Genomic DNA, 12,349 nt, shown 5'->3' on the forward strand with positions numbered 1-12,349 from the left:
TCAAATAAGAAAAAGGAAAAAAAAAATCTGTGAAGAATGAAAGGACAACCACTTCTGTTTTCTTGCTGGGAAAACTGCATGATTGTATTGGTAGAGTTGTTTTTATTTTTTAAAAGGTTGTCCTGGACTTTTTAGGCCTACCACGTTCTGAAACCTTCAGCCCGGTTAATAAAAACTAATGCAAAATTTAAAGGCAGCAATATTGTAGTTTCCAAACGCCAGACAGAGACAGGATGTGTTTCCTGATCTTTGCGATAACCCAAGTAATCAACGTTAACTTTTAATTTATTAGATTGCCAGCCCCACCCCAGGCTGGGGGGTCCGACGCTTTCTGTCCGCCAGCCTCCATTTGCTTTTGTTACTTTTAACATTCACCAAAAAAAAAACAAAAAACAGATTTTTTTTTTCAGTCCAGTAGAGGGAGATAGCTGCGCTTGAAATAGATCCGAAGAAATAAAATTCAATTTCCACATTCAAAAGATAAATGCCCCAGAGGGAGTGTGTAAATTGAGAGATAACTGGTCTGCCCTAGCTTTTTACGCACAGGTTTGCAAGGGTGAGTGGGAAGGGGAAAAAAAGGAAAGAAAAAAAAATCTGTATGAATTGTGTGCTCAGCTGTTTCTTCCTTAACTGAAAGACTAGCTTCTCATCTCATTCATAAGGCTTCCAAAATTTGATGACCACACAAATCAGATTTATTTATTCTCTGCTCTCCTTTTCAGGGTTTGTCTATAAGCGATTGTTTGGAAGTACACAAGGAAAATCTTCTGAAGACTCTGGGTTCACATGGCATATTAAGGGGTGTCCGATTCCATGATTTCGCCTTTCATCAAACCGAACTGTTTGGCCAAAACTTTATTTGCAAGGAACAAACATTCCTATATAAAGATAAGTACGGTGGCAGCCCTAAAAGTCAGACCAATGTCATGAGCACAGAAATAGCAGAAGTACATATCTTGCTTTTTATGCGCTCGAATTAGACATTTTAATGTTTTTTTTTACTGTTTTAATGCTTTTTACTGCTTTTACTGAACTATTTAGAAGCAATATATCCAGGGAAGCTAGGAGCTCTACTCCTTAATGGAGAAAAAAGCCGGGGCCAGGCAAGTGATTTAACAGTAATTATTAAGGAGTTAAACCTTAAAAAAAAAGTTTAAAAAGAAAACCCTAAGCAACGAAGGGCTTTAATTCAAAATCAATCCGGTTTATTACAAAGCGGAGTTTGCGCTACCCGGGAAAAACTTTCTCTGCAGATTTCCGGGTCTCTCTGCTGCCACCTAGTGGCCGCCCAGAGTTTCAAGCGCAGATCCCGCCGCCCGAATCCGGTTGCTAAGCTCCCTCCCTTCCCACCTAGCCCTCTCCTCTCGGTTCGGGTTGCAAACGGGATGGGAGCGGTTGCTGTGGCCACCCCTGCGCCGCATCCAAAGGGCAGGCAGGCAGACAGGCCATCAATCCTCTCCTTTCCTTCCCCCTTTAACAGAACAATTCCTCCAAATCATCTTGTGTAGGTAGTTCTCTAGCTGGCTGTCACCCACCCGCGGTCTCCCACCCACCCACCCACCCACCTACCCACCCGGGCTCGCAGACACTCCCTCAGACCCCCCTCCCCCTCAGATCCCCCTCCCCTCCCCACTCCGGCGCACAGCAAGCTGTACAAATTCCAGAGGAGCAATAAAAGCGTTTGCATTCTTTTTTGCACCGCCTCCGTCCCTTGTCTCCTTTTGCAGAAGAAGGGAAGGGGAGGGGAGGAAGAGCCGCCAGGAGGCGGGCAGAAAGACCCCCCCCTCGGGCTGGGAAGAAGGGGCGTCGGAGGACGCGGTTGCAGGGAGGGGAGGAGACGGCCCAGCTCGCCCTGCTGTTCTTCCTCCTCCTCCTCCTCCTCCTCCTCGGATCGGGCCAATAAAGCAGCTGCAGAGCAGGGCGGCCGGCAGAGAGGGGGTTAAGCCGGATCCGCTCGGACCGACCCCTTCCCGGTGAGGCTGCGGGACCGACTGCAGCAAGCAGAAGGACTCGGCGGCCGCCTCCCCCGCAGCCTCCGCTCAGTCCTTCGGATGCTTTTCAAGCCTGCTCTCCTAAGGGTCGCAGGTCCCTTTCGCTGTTCTCCCGCCGCGCGGGCGACTCTCCTTTTTGGGCGCCTCTCCCGCGCCCGCCTTACCTTGGGTTCCGGAAGCGCCTCTTAGAAGCGGCGATGGCCACCAAGATCGACAAAGAAGCCTGCCGGAGGGCCTACAACCTGGTGAGGGATGACAGCACGGGGGTGAACTGGTAAGGAGCCCAGCCGAGCGTGGGTCGCAGCTCACCGCCGGGAAAGCGAAAGGGACCGAAAGCCGGGGAAGAAGACCCTTTCATTCGGGATCTTTCTGTGGGATTTGCTTTGCTTGGGGAGGGTGAGGGGGGGTTCAAGGATGCCTGTCTGGCCAGGTTAGCACAAGGGGGGAGGATGATGGGCATTGGAGCCCATAATACTGTCTTCCCAAGCTAGCACAATGGGGAGGATAATGGGCTTTGGAACCCTTGATGCCTGTCTTCCCAAATTAGCATAAGAGGGAAGATAATGGGCATTGGAACCCTTGATACTTGTCTTCTCAAGCCAGCAAAAATGGGGGATGATGGGCATTGGAACCCATGATACCTGTCTTCCCAAGCTAGCAGTAGGGGGAGGATAATGAGCATTGGAATCCATGATGCTCGTCTTCCTGATGATGATGACTTTACCAATTCAGTTATGTCCAGCACTTGGCAATTCTGTAGGCCAGGACTTTCCACCTCTTCTGATCTTGCACTGCTTCTCTGAATGCCTAGGCTAGCACAATGGGGGAGGGTGATGGGCATTGGAACCCATGCCAATCTTCCCAAGCTAACACAGAGGGGATGATGGGCCTTGGAACCCATTGTGAGGTCCTTGTGTGGGGTAAGATTTTTCTGTGTTGGCTAAGCTGGCCTCTTGCTTGAGACCCAAACTGTTCGACTTGCATGGAAAGAATTCAACTTATCATTAGAGTTCTTGCAAAGCATATTTGGTCATGACATCATCTTTCCTTGGGAGCCACCAGGCTCTCCTTCTTCTAAGCTTCTGGAGCAAGGTAGGAACTGGGTCATCTCACTCTATAAAAACCTGGTTGGGTCTGGCTGGGGAGGTGCAAGACATCTGAAATTGTGCAGATGAATTGGAGATGAATCATTTCTTCTTCTTCTTCTTCTTCTTCTTCTTCTTCTTCTTCTTCTTCTTCTTCTTCTTCTTCTTCTTCTTTTTCTTTTGTTCTTCCTCTTCCTCCCCCTTCTCCCCCTCCTTTCTTCTCCTTCTCCCCTCCTCTCCTGCTTCTCCATCTTCCCTTTAACCTTCCTTCCCCCTTTCCCAAAGGGTGACATTTAAGTACGAGGGCTCCACCATCATCCCAGGACACAATGGCGTGGAATACGAAGAGTTTATACGACAGTGTACAGGTAAGCTCCCTCTTGCTCTCTTCAACCAACACATGTTCCTCGGTTGCCAAGGGGAAGAAAGAAAAGGCCAAACAGCTTGAAATTTGCTTTTTTAAAACACTCTCCAATACCCCCTTCCTCCAAAAATGCTTTGAAAAGCCCTGAACTGTAATGATGTCATCCATCTCACAAGCCTTTTGTTGGGAAATTCTCAGTCCTCCCTTCAAAGAAAACCTCAGAGGGTTCACGGGTGATTTTATTTCTTTCAACAAGAGTCCAAATTCCAATAAGAGGGACTTTTCCAGGAATTATTTGTCTTGCTCGACCTGTCAGTGGCGACCCTTGAAACTCGGTCTTGTTTTAATTCACACCCAAATGCAGCTCCTAACTTTCCTCCAACATCAGCTGTCTGTTGCAAGTGATGTAAGAAATACACAGAGCCTGACGTTATTTTGGGTGGAGGAAGTTGTATTTCAGGAATGTACAGAAATTCTCCTTCTGTATCTCAAGAGCCAGCATGCCTCAACATGGATGTGTGGCTCAAAGGCCAATGGGAAGGGCCGCCTACCAATGTTCAAACATTCTTGGGCATGGACAGAGAGGCAGATCAAGAAAACCCAATTCTTCACCAGCATAAAGTAGCATTTCTGCACATTCACCCAAGCAAAGGTCTGGGTTGACATGTTTATGATGTCACTTCCAAGCAACTGCAAACTTGCTTGCTTATTTATTTGATTTCTATAGCCACCCATTCTGGCATGAATTAAAGCAAAAAAAAGAAAAAAGAAAAGAGAGAAAAGGAAGAGAAAAAAAGAAAAGAGAGAAAAGGAAGAGGAAGGAAGGAAGGAAGGAAGGAAGGAAAGAAGGAAGAAAAAAAGGAAGGAAAGAAGGAAGGAATGAACCATTAGGGCTTTCAGGAGAAATTGTGAAAGGGGTTTGATAGAGACCTGGATGTCATAAAGCCACGTGAATGGGTTGATTGTATGGTTATGGCCACCCCCCTTGACTTTTTTTTAACCCCTTCCTCTAGACACCTCTGGATCCAAAGTCTACAGCAGGATTTCTCAACCTTGACAATGTTAAGGTGTGTGGACTTCAACTCCTAGAATTCCCCAGCCAGCCATGAATTAAAGCAAAGGGGGGGGGAAGGGATTTTTTGGGGAGAAATCGTGAAAGGGGCTGTTACAGACATGGGTGTCATAGATTCATATAAATGAGTTGTTCATATATATATGAAGAAAAGATTTCTTTCTCCCATATTTGGGTCGACAGGGTGCATCAAAGAGCACTCAAGGTAATTCCTCCCCCTGTCTCTTCCCAGACACAGCTAACAAAGTGAGAAAGAGCCTGTGGCCTAGAGGTTAACACAGCTGCTTAACATGCAGACAGCCCAGGTTCAAATCTCAGAAGGGTATGTCTGGTTGATGAGAACTAAAAAGTTCGAAATAGCTATTCCGTTCTCCCTTAATTCTTTGCTAGCAATCCAAATTTTATAATGTGTGTGTGTGTGTGTGTGTGTGTGTGTGTGTGTATTTCAAAGCCCCCACTCCCTCCTTTTTTTACTTCCATCCTGCTTTCTTTTGCTTTCAGCTTACAGAAAAAAGCTTGCAGCAGGAAACATCCTGAATGGTTCATGTCGTGTTTTTCATCTTCTATTCCTGCCACCCTATGCTTTCTTCTTTCATGTTGACTTTAAAGGACCAACAGCCTGGGAAACAAGGCATAGCATGGCTGGGGGAGGGAGGAAGAGGAGTCCTCCTTATGGTATTGATTGTGGTTGAGGTTCTCATGGACAGCCCATTCCTGTCTGTCTGCAAATCATTTTTCTCCCCTTTGCTTTTTGCCTTTGCAAAATAATAATAATAATAATAATTCAATTTCCTTGGGCTGCAGGACAGATGCCATTTTTTTTTTTTTTTTTAGCTTTTCCTTCTGCTGCTGCTTCCAATTTCCAGTTTGCTTGGAATTCCAGTTTAATTTTCCACAAAGGAAAGTCCCTGGTTTTTTTCTTTCTTTCTTTGCCTCTCTCTGGCGATCCTTGTTGTTTCCCTGAACACACACATGTACATGCACGCAAATCACGGCCTGATGTGTCTCTACTTCTATTTACTTCCTTTTTCAGTTTTTCGGCAGAAGTTCTTTTGTGCTTGAGGATGTTCTAGAGCAGAATTTGGCAAGGTTAAGATGGCATGGCCGGCTGGGGAATTCTGGGAGTTGAAGTCCACGTATCTTAACATTGTCAAGTTGAGAAACATTGCCCTAGACCAGTGGTGGCAAATCTATGGCACGTGTGCCAAAGGCGGCACTCAGAGCCCTCTCTGTGAGCACACATGCTGCTGTGCTAGCAGCTTGCGCAGGTTCATGAGGCTGCCACGGCCCTGAGGGGCTGCCCCACCCAGCACAAAGTAGGTGAAGTGGCCAGCTAGCAATCTTGAGTAGAGGTGGTAGAGCATGCCCACAGCCAGCAAGCCTAAGGCCACCCCAAGCTAGGAAAGCCGGATCCCCATCGGCACTATGGCCCCCCCAGTCCCAGCTAGGATTGCGTGCCTCCCCCCATCTATGCTGGGCCTCCTGCCCACCGCCTCACCCGCCAGAGACCCCCTGGATCTCCCCCAAACCTGCACAGCCCCACAGGCACCCCGCATGAGCAACATCGAGGTGGCCATGCCCACCCGAGCCACACCCACCCAGTCTGCCATGACAACTGGAGCCACGCCCACCCAGTGGGCCACCCCGATGCCCCCCTCAAGGCCCGCAATGCTGATTCGGCCCTGGCACTTTGCGATAAATAAGTGAGTTTGGGGTTGTGGTTTGGGCACTCAGTCTCTAAAAGGTTCGCCATCACTGCCCTAGACCTTTGGGCCAAAGGTGTCCAGAGGTAGAGGTTAAAAAAAAGTTCAAGATGGTGGCCATAACCATATAATCAAAACCTTGCTCCTTTTTACCTGTGTCGTGACTTAGTAGTCTGGAAAGCCCCACAATTTCTCCGTCTTGAAAAAATAAGTAGCAGTAGCCAAAACAACCAAGCTCGGAGGGCACCAAGGACCCCACAGTTCAACCCCGAGCTACAAATATTCTCTACTATATAAGTAGCAGAATGGCAGATAGGATATAATCCCCAGCTATCAAATAACTCAGAGGAGGTCATGAATCCTAGCAATGAAAATTTGTTTTGTATGCGGCTGGAGGAAGTCGAATTTCGCTTCTCCGTCCGTTCCAGTCCATTGCTTTATTTTTATTTTTTTATTTTCTCAAGATGACATTCGGTTGTTTGGCTTCATCCGATTCACCACTGGAGACACCATGAGCAAGCGAGTCAAGTTTGCACTGATCACCTGGATAGGGGAGAACGTCAGTGGCCTTCAGAGAGCTAAAACAGGGACTGATAAGACGCTCGTGAAAGAAGTTGTCCAGGTAAGTTGAGGTGTTCATGTCAATGTTTCTTGTCCCATCGAGAAGGTAGATTTTTGTGAAGCTGTACAAGAAGACTGGAGAAATGAGGGATCCTTGGTGCTCTCTGCGCTTGCTTGTTTTCTTGCAGACATTTCATTATCCAAACTAGGTCACATCATCAATGCTAGAAGGATTTGCTTCCAGCTTATAGCACTGATGATGTTATTTAGTTTGGGTAATGAAATGTTTGCTAGAAAACCACCACTCTCAGAGAGCACCAAGGACTCCTGATTCCACTTTACTGAGGCAGGAGAAAGTGCTAACAAGAGACATCCTTGGTTGCACCTTGAGATTTGATTCCTAGTATCCTCTTTTTAATGCGGACCAAGGCACTTTATTCTACCACCCTCAATTACTTTTATGGCTCCACTAGCTGGAAGCGAGAGAGTCCATAAATTGGGAACATGGCAAGTTTCCTAACCTTGGGCTTACAGCAGAAATAAAGAGGGCAACATCTTCTAGAAATGTTGGATTCAACTTCCATTAGCCCAGCTGTTGTAACCTTTGCAAGGGGTTGTAGCAGTTGCAGTCAAAAGAAGGGTGCTAAATTGACTGAATATATTTGATCTGCACCAGTGATCCTGAACTGCTTTGTGTCCTCGTCCTTCTGCTGAAATGAGGAAGCCAGCATCTAAAGCAGGGGTAGTCAACCTTGGCTCTTTTATGACTCGTGGACTTCAATTCCCAGAATTCCTGGGCCAGCTTAGCTGGCTCAGGAATTCTGGGAGTTGAAGTCCACGAGTCATAAAAGAGCCAAGGTTGACTACCCCTGATCTAAAGGAAAATATCCTCCAAGACCATTAAACTGGCTAATTTACATGTCCTGATGCTACTGACCATAAGGTGGAAAGAAGCTATGGAGGACATTAATGCTTGGCTGCTAAACTACAAATAAGCTTCAGTTTCTTTGCTCTGCCCAAGGGACTGAATGAAATGTTTGCAGAGATGTTTGTTGTGGTTCTCCTTGGTGTGTTACGCAGACTCCGCCTTTTGTGTTGTGTGGAGCCATTCAGGTTGTCAAGGCCCCTCCAGCTTCCTGACCCCAAACAAATGGATGTATTTGTTTGTGGGGCTCACGCTGTCTAGAAGGAACACAGAGGTGGTCATTCATCCCCAGGCCATCGCCAAGGCCAACATGGGATGGCAAATTGAGTGGGGTGTGTGTGGAGACTGAAAAACCCTTGTTTGTCTTGGGAATGGCATTTTAAGAGGATCCAGAAAATGGTTTCAGCAGGAAACAGACAGAAAGGACGCTCTCTTGTGTATTTCAAGAGGGTCGTTGGCTTAAGAATTGCTCAAATTCGGTGAGCTATGCTCAGTCTCATCCATGAGGAATTGTTCTGACCACACCTGCTCCTGTTCTCCTTCCTGGAAAAAGAGAGGAAACATTTCCCAAACTTGGGACCTTCTGTCTGTGTTGAATTAAAGGGGGTCTTCAACATATGACCGATTACTGAGTGTCTGTTCAAAGCTCTGATGGACCTACCTGGAGGTACTTATGACCCAGATGTGAACTTCTGATAGTCGCCCTTGTAGGATGCTGCAAACCGCTCGGTTGCTGGGCACCTGCCGGGCAGTTATACCACAAAAAAGGTCGTAAAATCAGGTTGGTTATGTGACTGTTTACTACCATCATGAGTTAGGACCATGATGAGCAGCCTTCATTACAGTCACAACGTAAGGACTATTGGTACATAACGGACGTGGTTGAGACAGAAAGTTCAACTACAACACATCTGATATGTACTAACATTTGGGAAATAAACTTTTTCTTTGTTTTCTTACACCTCTCTGCAGCCATCCTGATGACGCTGTGATTACTGCTGGGTTAGGTCCCTGCCATAATGGTTTCAGATGAATATTAGAAGAGGGAGACATTATGGCAGTGGAAAACTACCGCAAACTCGTGAAAGAGTTTCTCTGGAATTACTGTTTGGGAAATCTTTCCATTCCTGTTCAAAAAGTGTGCAGACCACCATCTCCTTCAGCCCTGCTTCCTAGAGAGGACATTCTGCTATCCGATCCCATCCTAAACACGCTCTACCTTTTTTGTCTCCTGCAGAATTTTGCCAAAGAGTTTGTGATCAGTGACCACAAGGAACTGGATGCCGATTACATCAAGAGTGAGTTGAAGAAAGCCGGAGGTGCAAATTATGACGCTCAGACAGAGTAAACCGGGAAGAGGAACACAACACCCGTGCCTCCTGCAGCTACCTGAATAGATGTGTCAGTATAGGAGGCGGGAAAGCACAATTTACCTGTGAAAACAAAACTGGAGGATGACTTGAGGCAAGTTTGAGAAGGCCTCTCCGAAGCCTGTTCCTGTCTCCAGAAGTGGACAGGAAGTGGACCTTGATTTTTTTTTTTCCATTCCATCTGCCAAACCAGCTCCTTCTTATGTGATCTTTCTCTCTGAGTTCTTTTTTTTTTTTTTAACCACTGTCTTTCTCACGAACATTACCTAGGGGACCTGGCCCCATAGGAAGTTGGCCAGAAGTCAAGGTGTTGGCTGAAGGGCCTGCTACATGGTTCTCGAGAGCTTTAGATCTTCCTGTGAACCCTTCTGTCGGTCTAGAAAGTCTCCAAGGTTGAAAAACGAATTCATTCTTGACGGCCGTCTCCCCTAACAGACCAGCTGAAGGGCTTACGATGTGCAGAATGAGTTACGCAGCCCGTGAACCTCATGGTTTCTTCCAAAGTCCTCTCTGCTGTGTTGGATGAGAAATCCACACCACAGGAGGATTTATTTCTAGGTTTTTCCAACAACAAAAAGCACAAAATTGCTGTTTCCCCCCCCCCAAAATAGCAAAAGGGCTGTGGCCTGAGGCCCCCCCCCCTCAAGGCTAAATGCAACTCTCTAAAGTTAGTACAGGTTATGATTGTTAATGAAGTAGAAGAGAGAATGTTAAATACAAGGTGGCATTTGATTCACTGAAATGGAATCCTATTTAAATTGGGCCAGCCTCTTTGGCCAGGCACCACCTAGTAGTAAAGGGTGAGCACTGATTTGAGCCTTGACTGAAACAAGTCATGTATTTGTGGGACATAAAGCTTCCTTTATCGCACATAAGCAAACTGATTTACTCAGATCTCTGTTCCCAGAAGATTTGGTTCTTCGGTTAGGTACATGCCAGATTGTGGGATTTTACCATTGTGCTTAAAAATAATTTCCTTGTGCCCAATGGAACTTTGTCACAAAGAGCTGTGCAGAGTGTTGTAGTCTCCAGTTGCAATTGCGCATACATTTTCCTAGGAGTAAGCAGCGCTGGACAGAATGGGATTTCTAAGCATGTGGGTGTGGGTGGAAGGTCAGAGGGGATTGGGGGTGAGTAGTGAATGTGTTTGTTTGCAGCCCCTGAAATCCACACATGCTAACGTCACTAAAGGTCAAAGAGAAGCTGAAATATTTGGCATTAAACAGCCATCAAGGGAAAAATACGATCTTTTATTTCAGTTTTTCATGGAATACGAAGAAATATAATTTGCCTTAAAGGAACAGCTTGGTTATGCATCATGTGATCTTTCTCTCTTTCTTTCTTTCTTTCTTTCTTTCTTTCTTTCTTTCTTTCTTTCTTTCCTTCCTTCCTTCCTTCCTTCCTTCCTTTTTTCCTTTATTTTTTCTTTTTTAAAAAAAAACATTGCTGTAAAGAGCAGTAAATAAGGGAGAAAACAAAATGTCTCCTTTTCTGATTGTACTGTTTTGTACTGTCATTGTTCACTTTTTTTAAAATTTCTGCATTTGTACCCTGAATGTGTAAGATGATTGCTGGTGAGGACTTGTAAACAATTATACAACAGCCTTGAGTTGCACTCTTGTGAAATGTTGATGCTTGAAAGTTTCCATTTACTCTGGTGGGGTTCGACTGGGAATGAATGGGAACTGTGTGGTCTCCTCTAGTCTTTCATTAGCAGTTAAGAGTATTGGATGTCAAATCATGGACCATGTCTACTTTACATAGTTCCAGCAGTTTTTGGTTGGGTGATGAAGAGATGGGTCCAGTCTGAAGAACGTCAAGTCTAAAGAAAAAACGACTTGCAAGAAATTCAGGAATATAGAGGGAAGCTACAGGGAAAATGGCCAGAAAATATTTTACAGGCCAGCAGAAAGTAAGATCAGAAATGACCAGTATGCATTTAACTACCTAGATGTCATTTAAATATTAGAAAAAATTCCTGAAAAACATCCATCATTGTCTAGTATAGAGGTGGGTTCTGAACACTTTTAAGAAGAAGCTGGATAGCTACTTCTTGACGATTGTCTGATTAACAGAATGACAGATTTGGAAGGGATCTTGGAAGCCTTCAAGTCTAACCCCCTGTTCAAACAGAAAACCCTACACCATTTCAGACAAATAGTTATCCAGTCTCTTTTCTTGAAAACCTCCAGTGATGGAGCACCCACAACTTCTGGAGGCAACCTGTTCCACTGATTAATTGTTCTCCCTGTCAGGAAATGTCTCCTTAGTTCTTGGTTGTTTCTCTCTTTGATTAGTTAATCTTCTTGCACATTGAAGGGAATTGTACTAGATGTTTCTTGTGCTCTCTTCCATCTCTAGATAGCATCCTTTTTTTCTAGATGTAATGATCTTTCAGAAGGAGCCAGAGGACACCCCGGCTTCAGCAGCTCTTCCCTGTTGAGTAGCACCTTGTGTACTGGGGGTAGGAGGGGGCAGGTAGAAACTTTGCATGCATGCCTATTCAAAGCCCCAGCTCCCATGTTCTTCCTAACCCTTTTTGCATCAGGACAGCAAGCATTCAGATGAATGACTCATTGGGTGTCCAGGATGAGGAACTGTATGACTATCAGACCTGAGGAGAGTCTGCTAAGAAAGGGACTGGGTCTCTGATTATTATAATGGGGATGAGAAGGGTTGTGGGGCAGTCCCCATCCCAATCTCTGCAGCCCCACAGCCACCCTGTGATTCTATGGCTTTCTGGCTCAAGATGCTTTCTAACCAAGCGTATGAAATTGTGCTCATTGACCTACATCTAATTCCCACACGCTCCCGATCTGAAAGCACATTAGTGTGTTGTTATAGTGATAAAAACAGCTGTAGTTCCTGGAACCCTACGGAGATGTCCTTAATCTTGCCTTCAGCGAGGATTTCTTGGTGGTTCTCAGCCTATTAACTGAGGCTTAGGCTTATATCTGGCCCTGGTGACTTCGAACAAGGTGGCAACTCGTTGCTCACCGTCTAATCCAAGTCAACTGAGAAAGGCCCAGAAATTGCAGTTCCTTCCAAGAGAAAAACGACAAAAACCGCTCCCCCTACGAACAAGTCCTTAGCGCGGTTCATTTACTGACCATTCAAAGTTAAAACAACCCTGAGAAAAATGACTTATGACCGTTTTTCACAGTTGCCACTGCTGTGGCATCCCCGTAAATTCCAGACACTGGGCAACTGACTCATATTTATGATGGTCGCCGTGTCCCTGGGTCATGCGATTCCCTATGGCGACCTTCTGACCGGTA

At 45.8% G+C, this 12,349-nt stretch overlaps 1 protein-coding gene across 1 annotated transcript; it reads left to right on the top strand.

The window, feature by feature from the left end:
* The first annotated feature begins 1,760 nt into the window (after positions 1–1,760).
* On the top strand, positions 1,761–10,686 carry COTL1 (coactosin like F-actin binding protein 1). Its single transcript, XM_039356036.1, has 4 exons — positions 1,761–2,265; positions 3,362–3,444; positions 6,680–6,837; positions 8,939–10,686. Exons 1-4 carry the CDS (start codon positions 2,189–2,191, stop codon positions 9,047–9,049), a joined length of 429 nt encoding a protein of 142 aa, XP_039211970.1. The 5' UTR covers positions 1,761–2,188; the 3' UTR covers positions 9,050–10,686.
* Positions 10,687–12,349: the final 1,663 nt, after the last annotated feature.

Source organism: Crotalus tigris, unplaced genomic scaffold, assembly GCF_016545835.1.
Source record: "Crotalus tigris isolate CLP2741 ecotype Arizona unplaced genomic scaffold, ASM1654583v1 scf7180000018783.1386937, whole genome shotgun sequence".
Taxonomy (NCBI): domain Eukaryota; kingdom Metazoa; phylum Chordata; class Lepidosauria; order Squamata; family Viperidae; genus Crotalus; species Crotalus tigris.

Bases quoted from the DNA above. Each gene is read 5' to 3' on its own strand.
- COTL1 (XM_039356036.1), top strand. From the start codon at position 2,189: ATGGCCACCAAGATCGACAAAGAAGCCTGCCGGAGGGCCTACAACCTG. The intron at 2,266-3,361 runs GTAAGGAGCCCA...CCTTTCCCAAAG, and splicing joins GACAGCACGGGGGTGAACTG to GGTGACATTTAAGTACGAGG. The intron at 6,838-8,938 runs GTAAGTTGAGGT...TGTCTCCTGCAG, and splicing joins TCGTGAAAGAAGTTGTCCAG to AATTTTGCCAAAGAGTTTGT.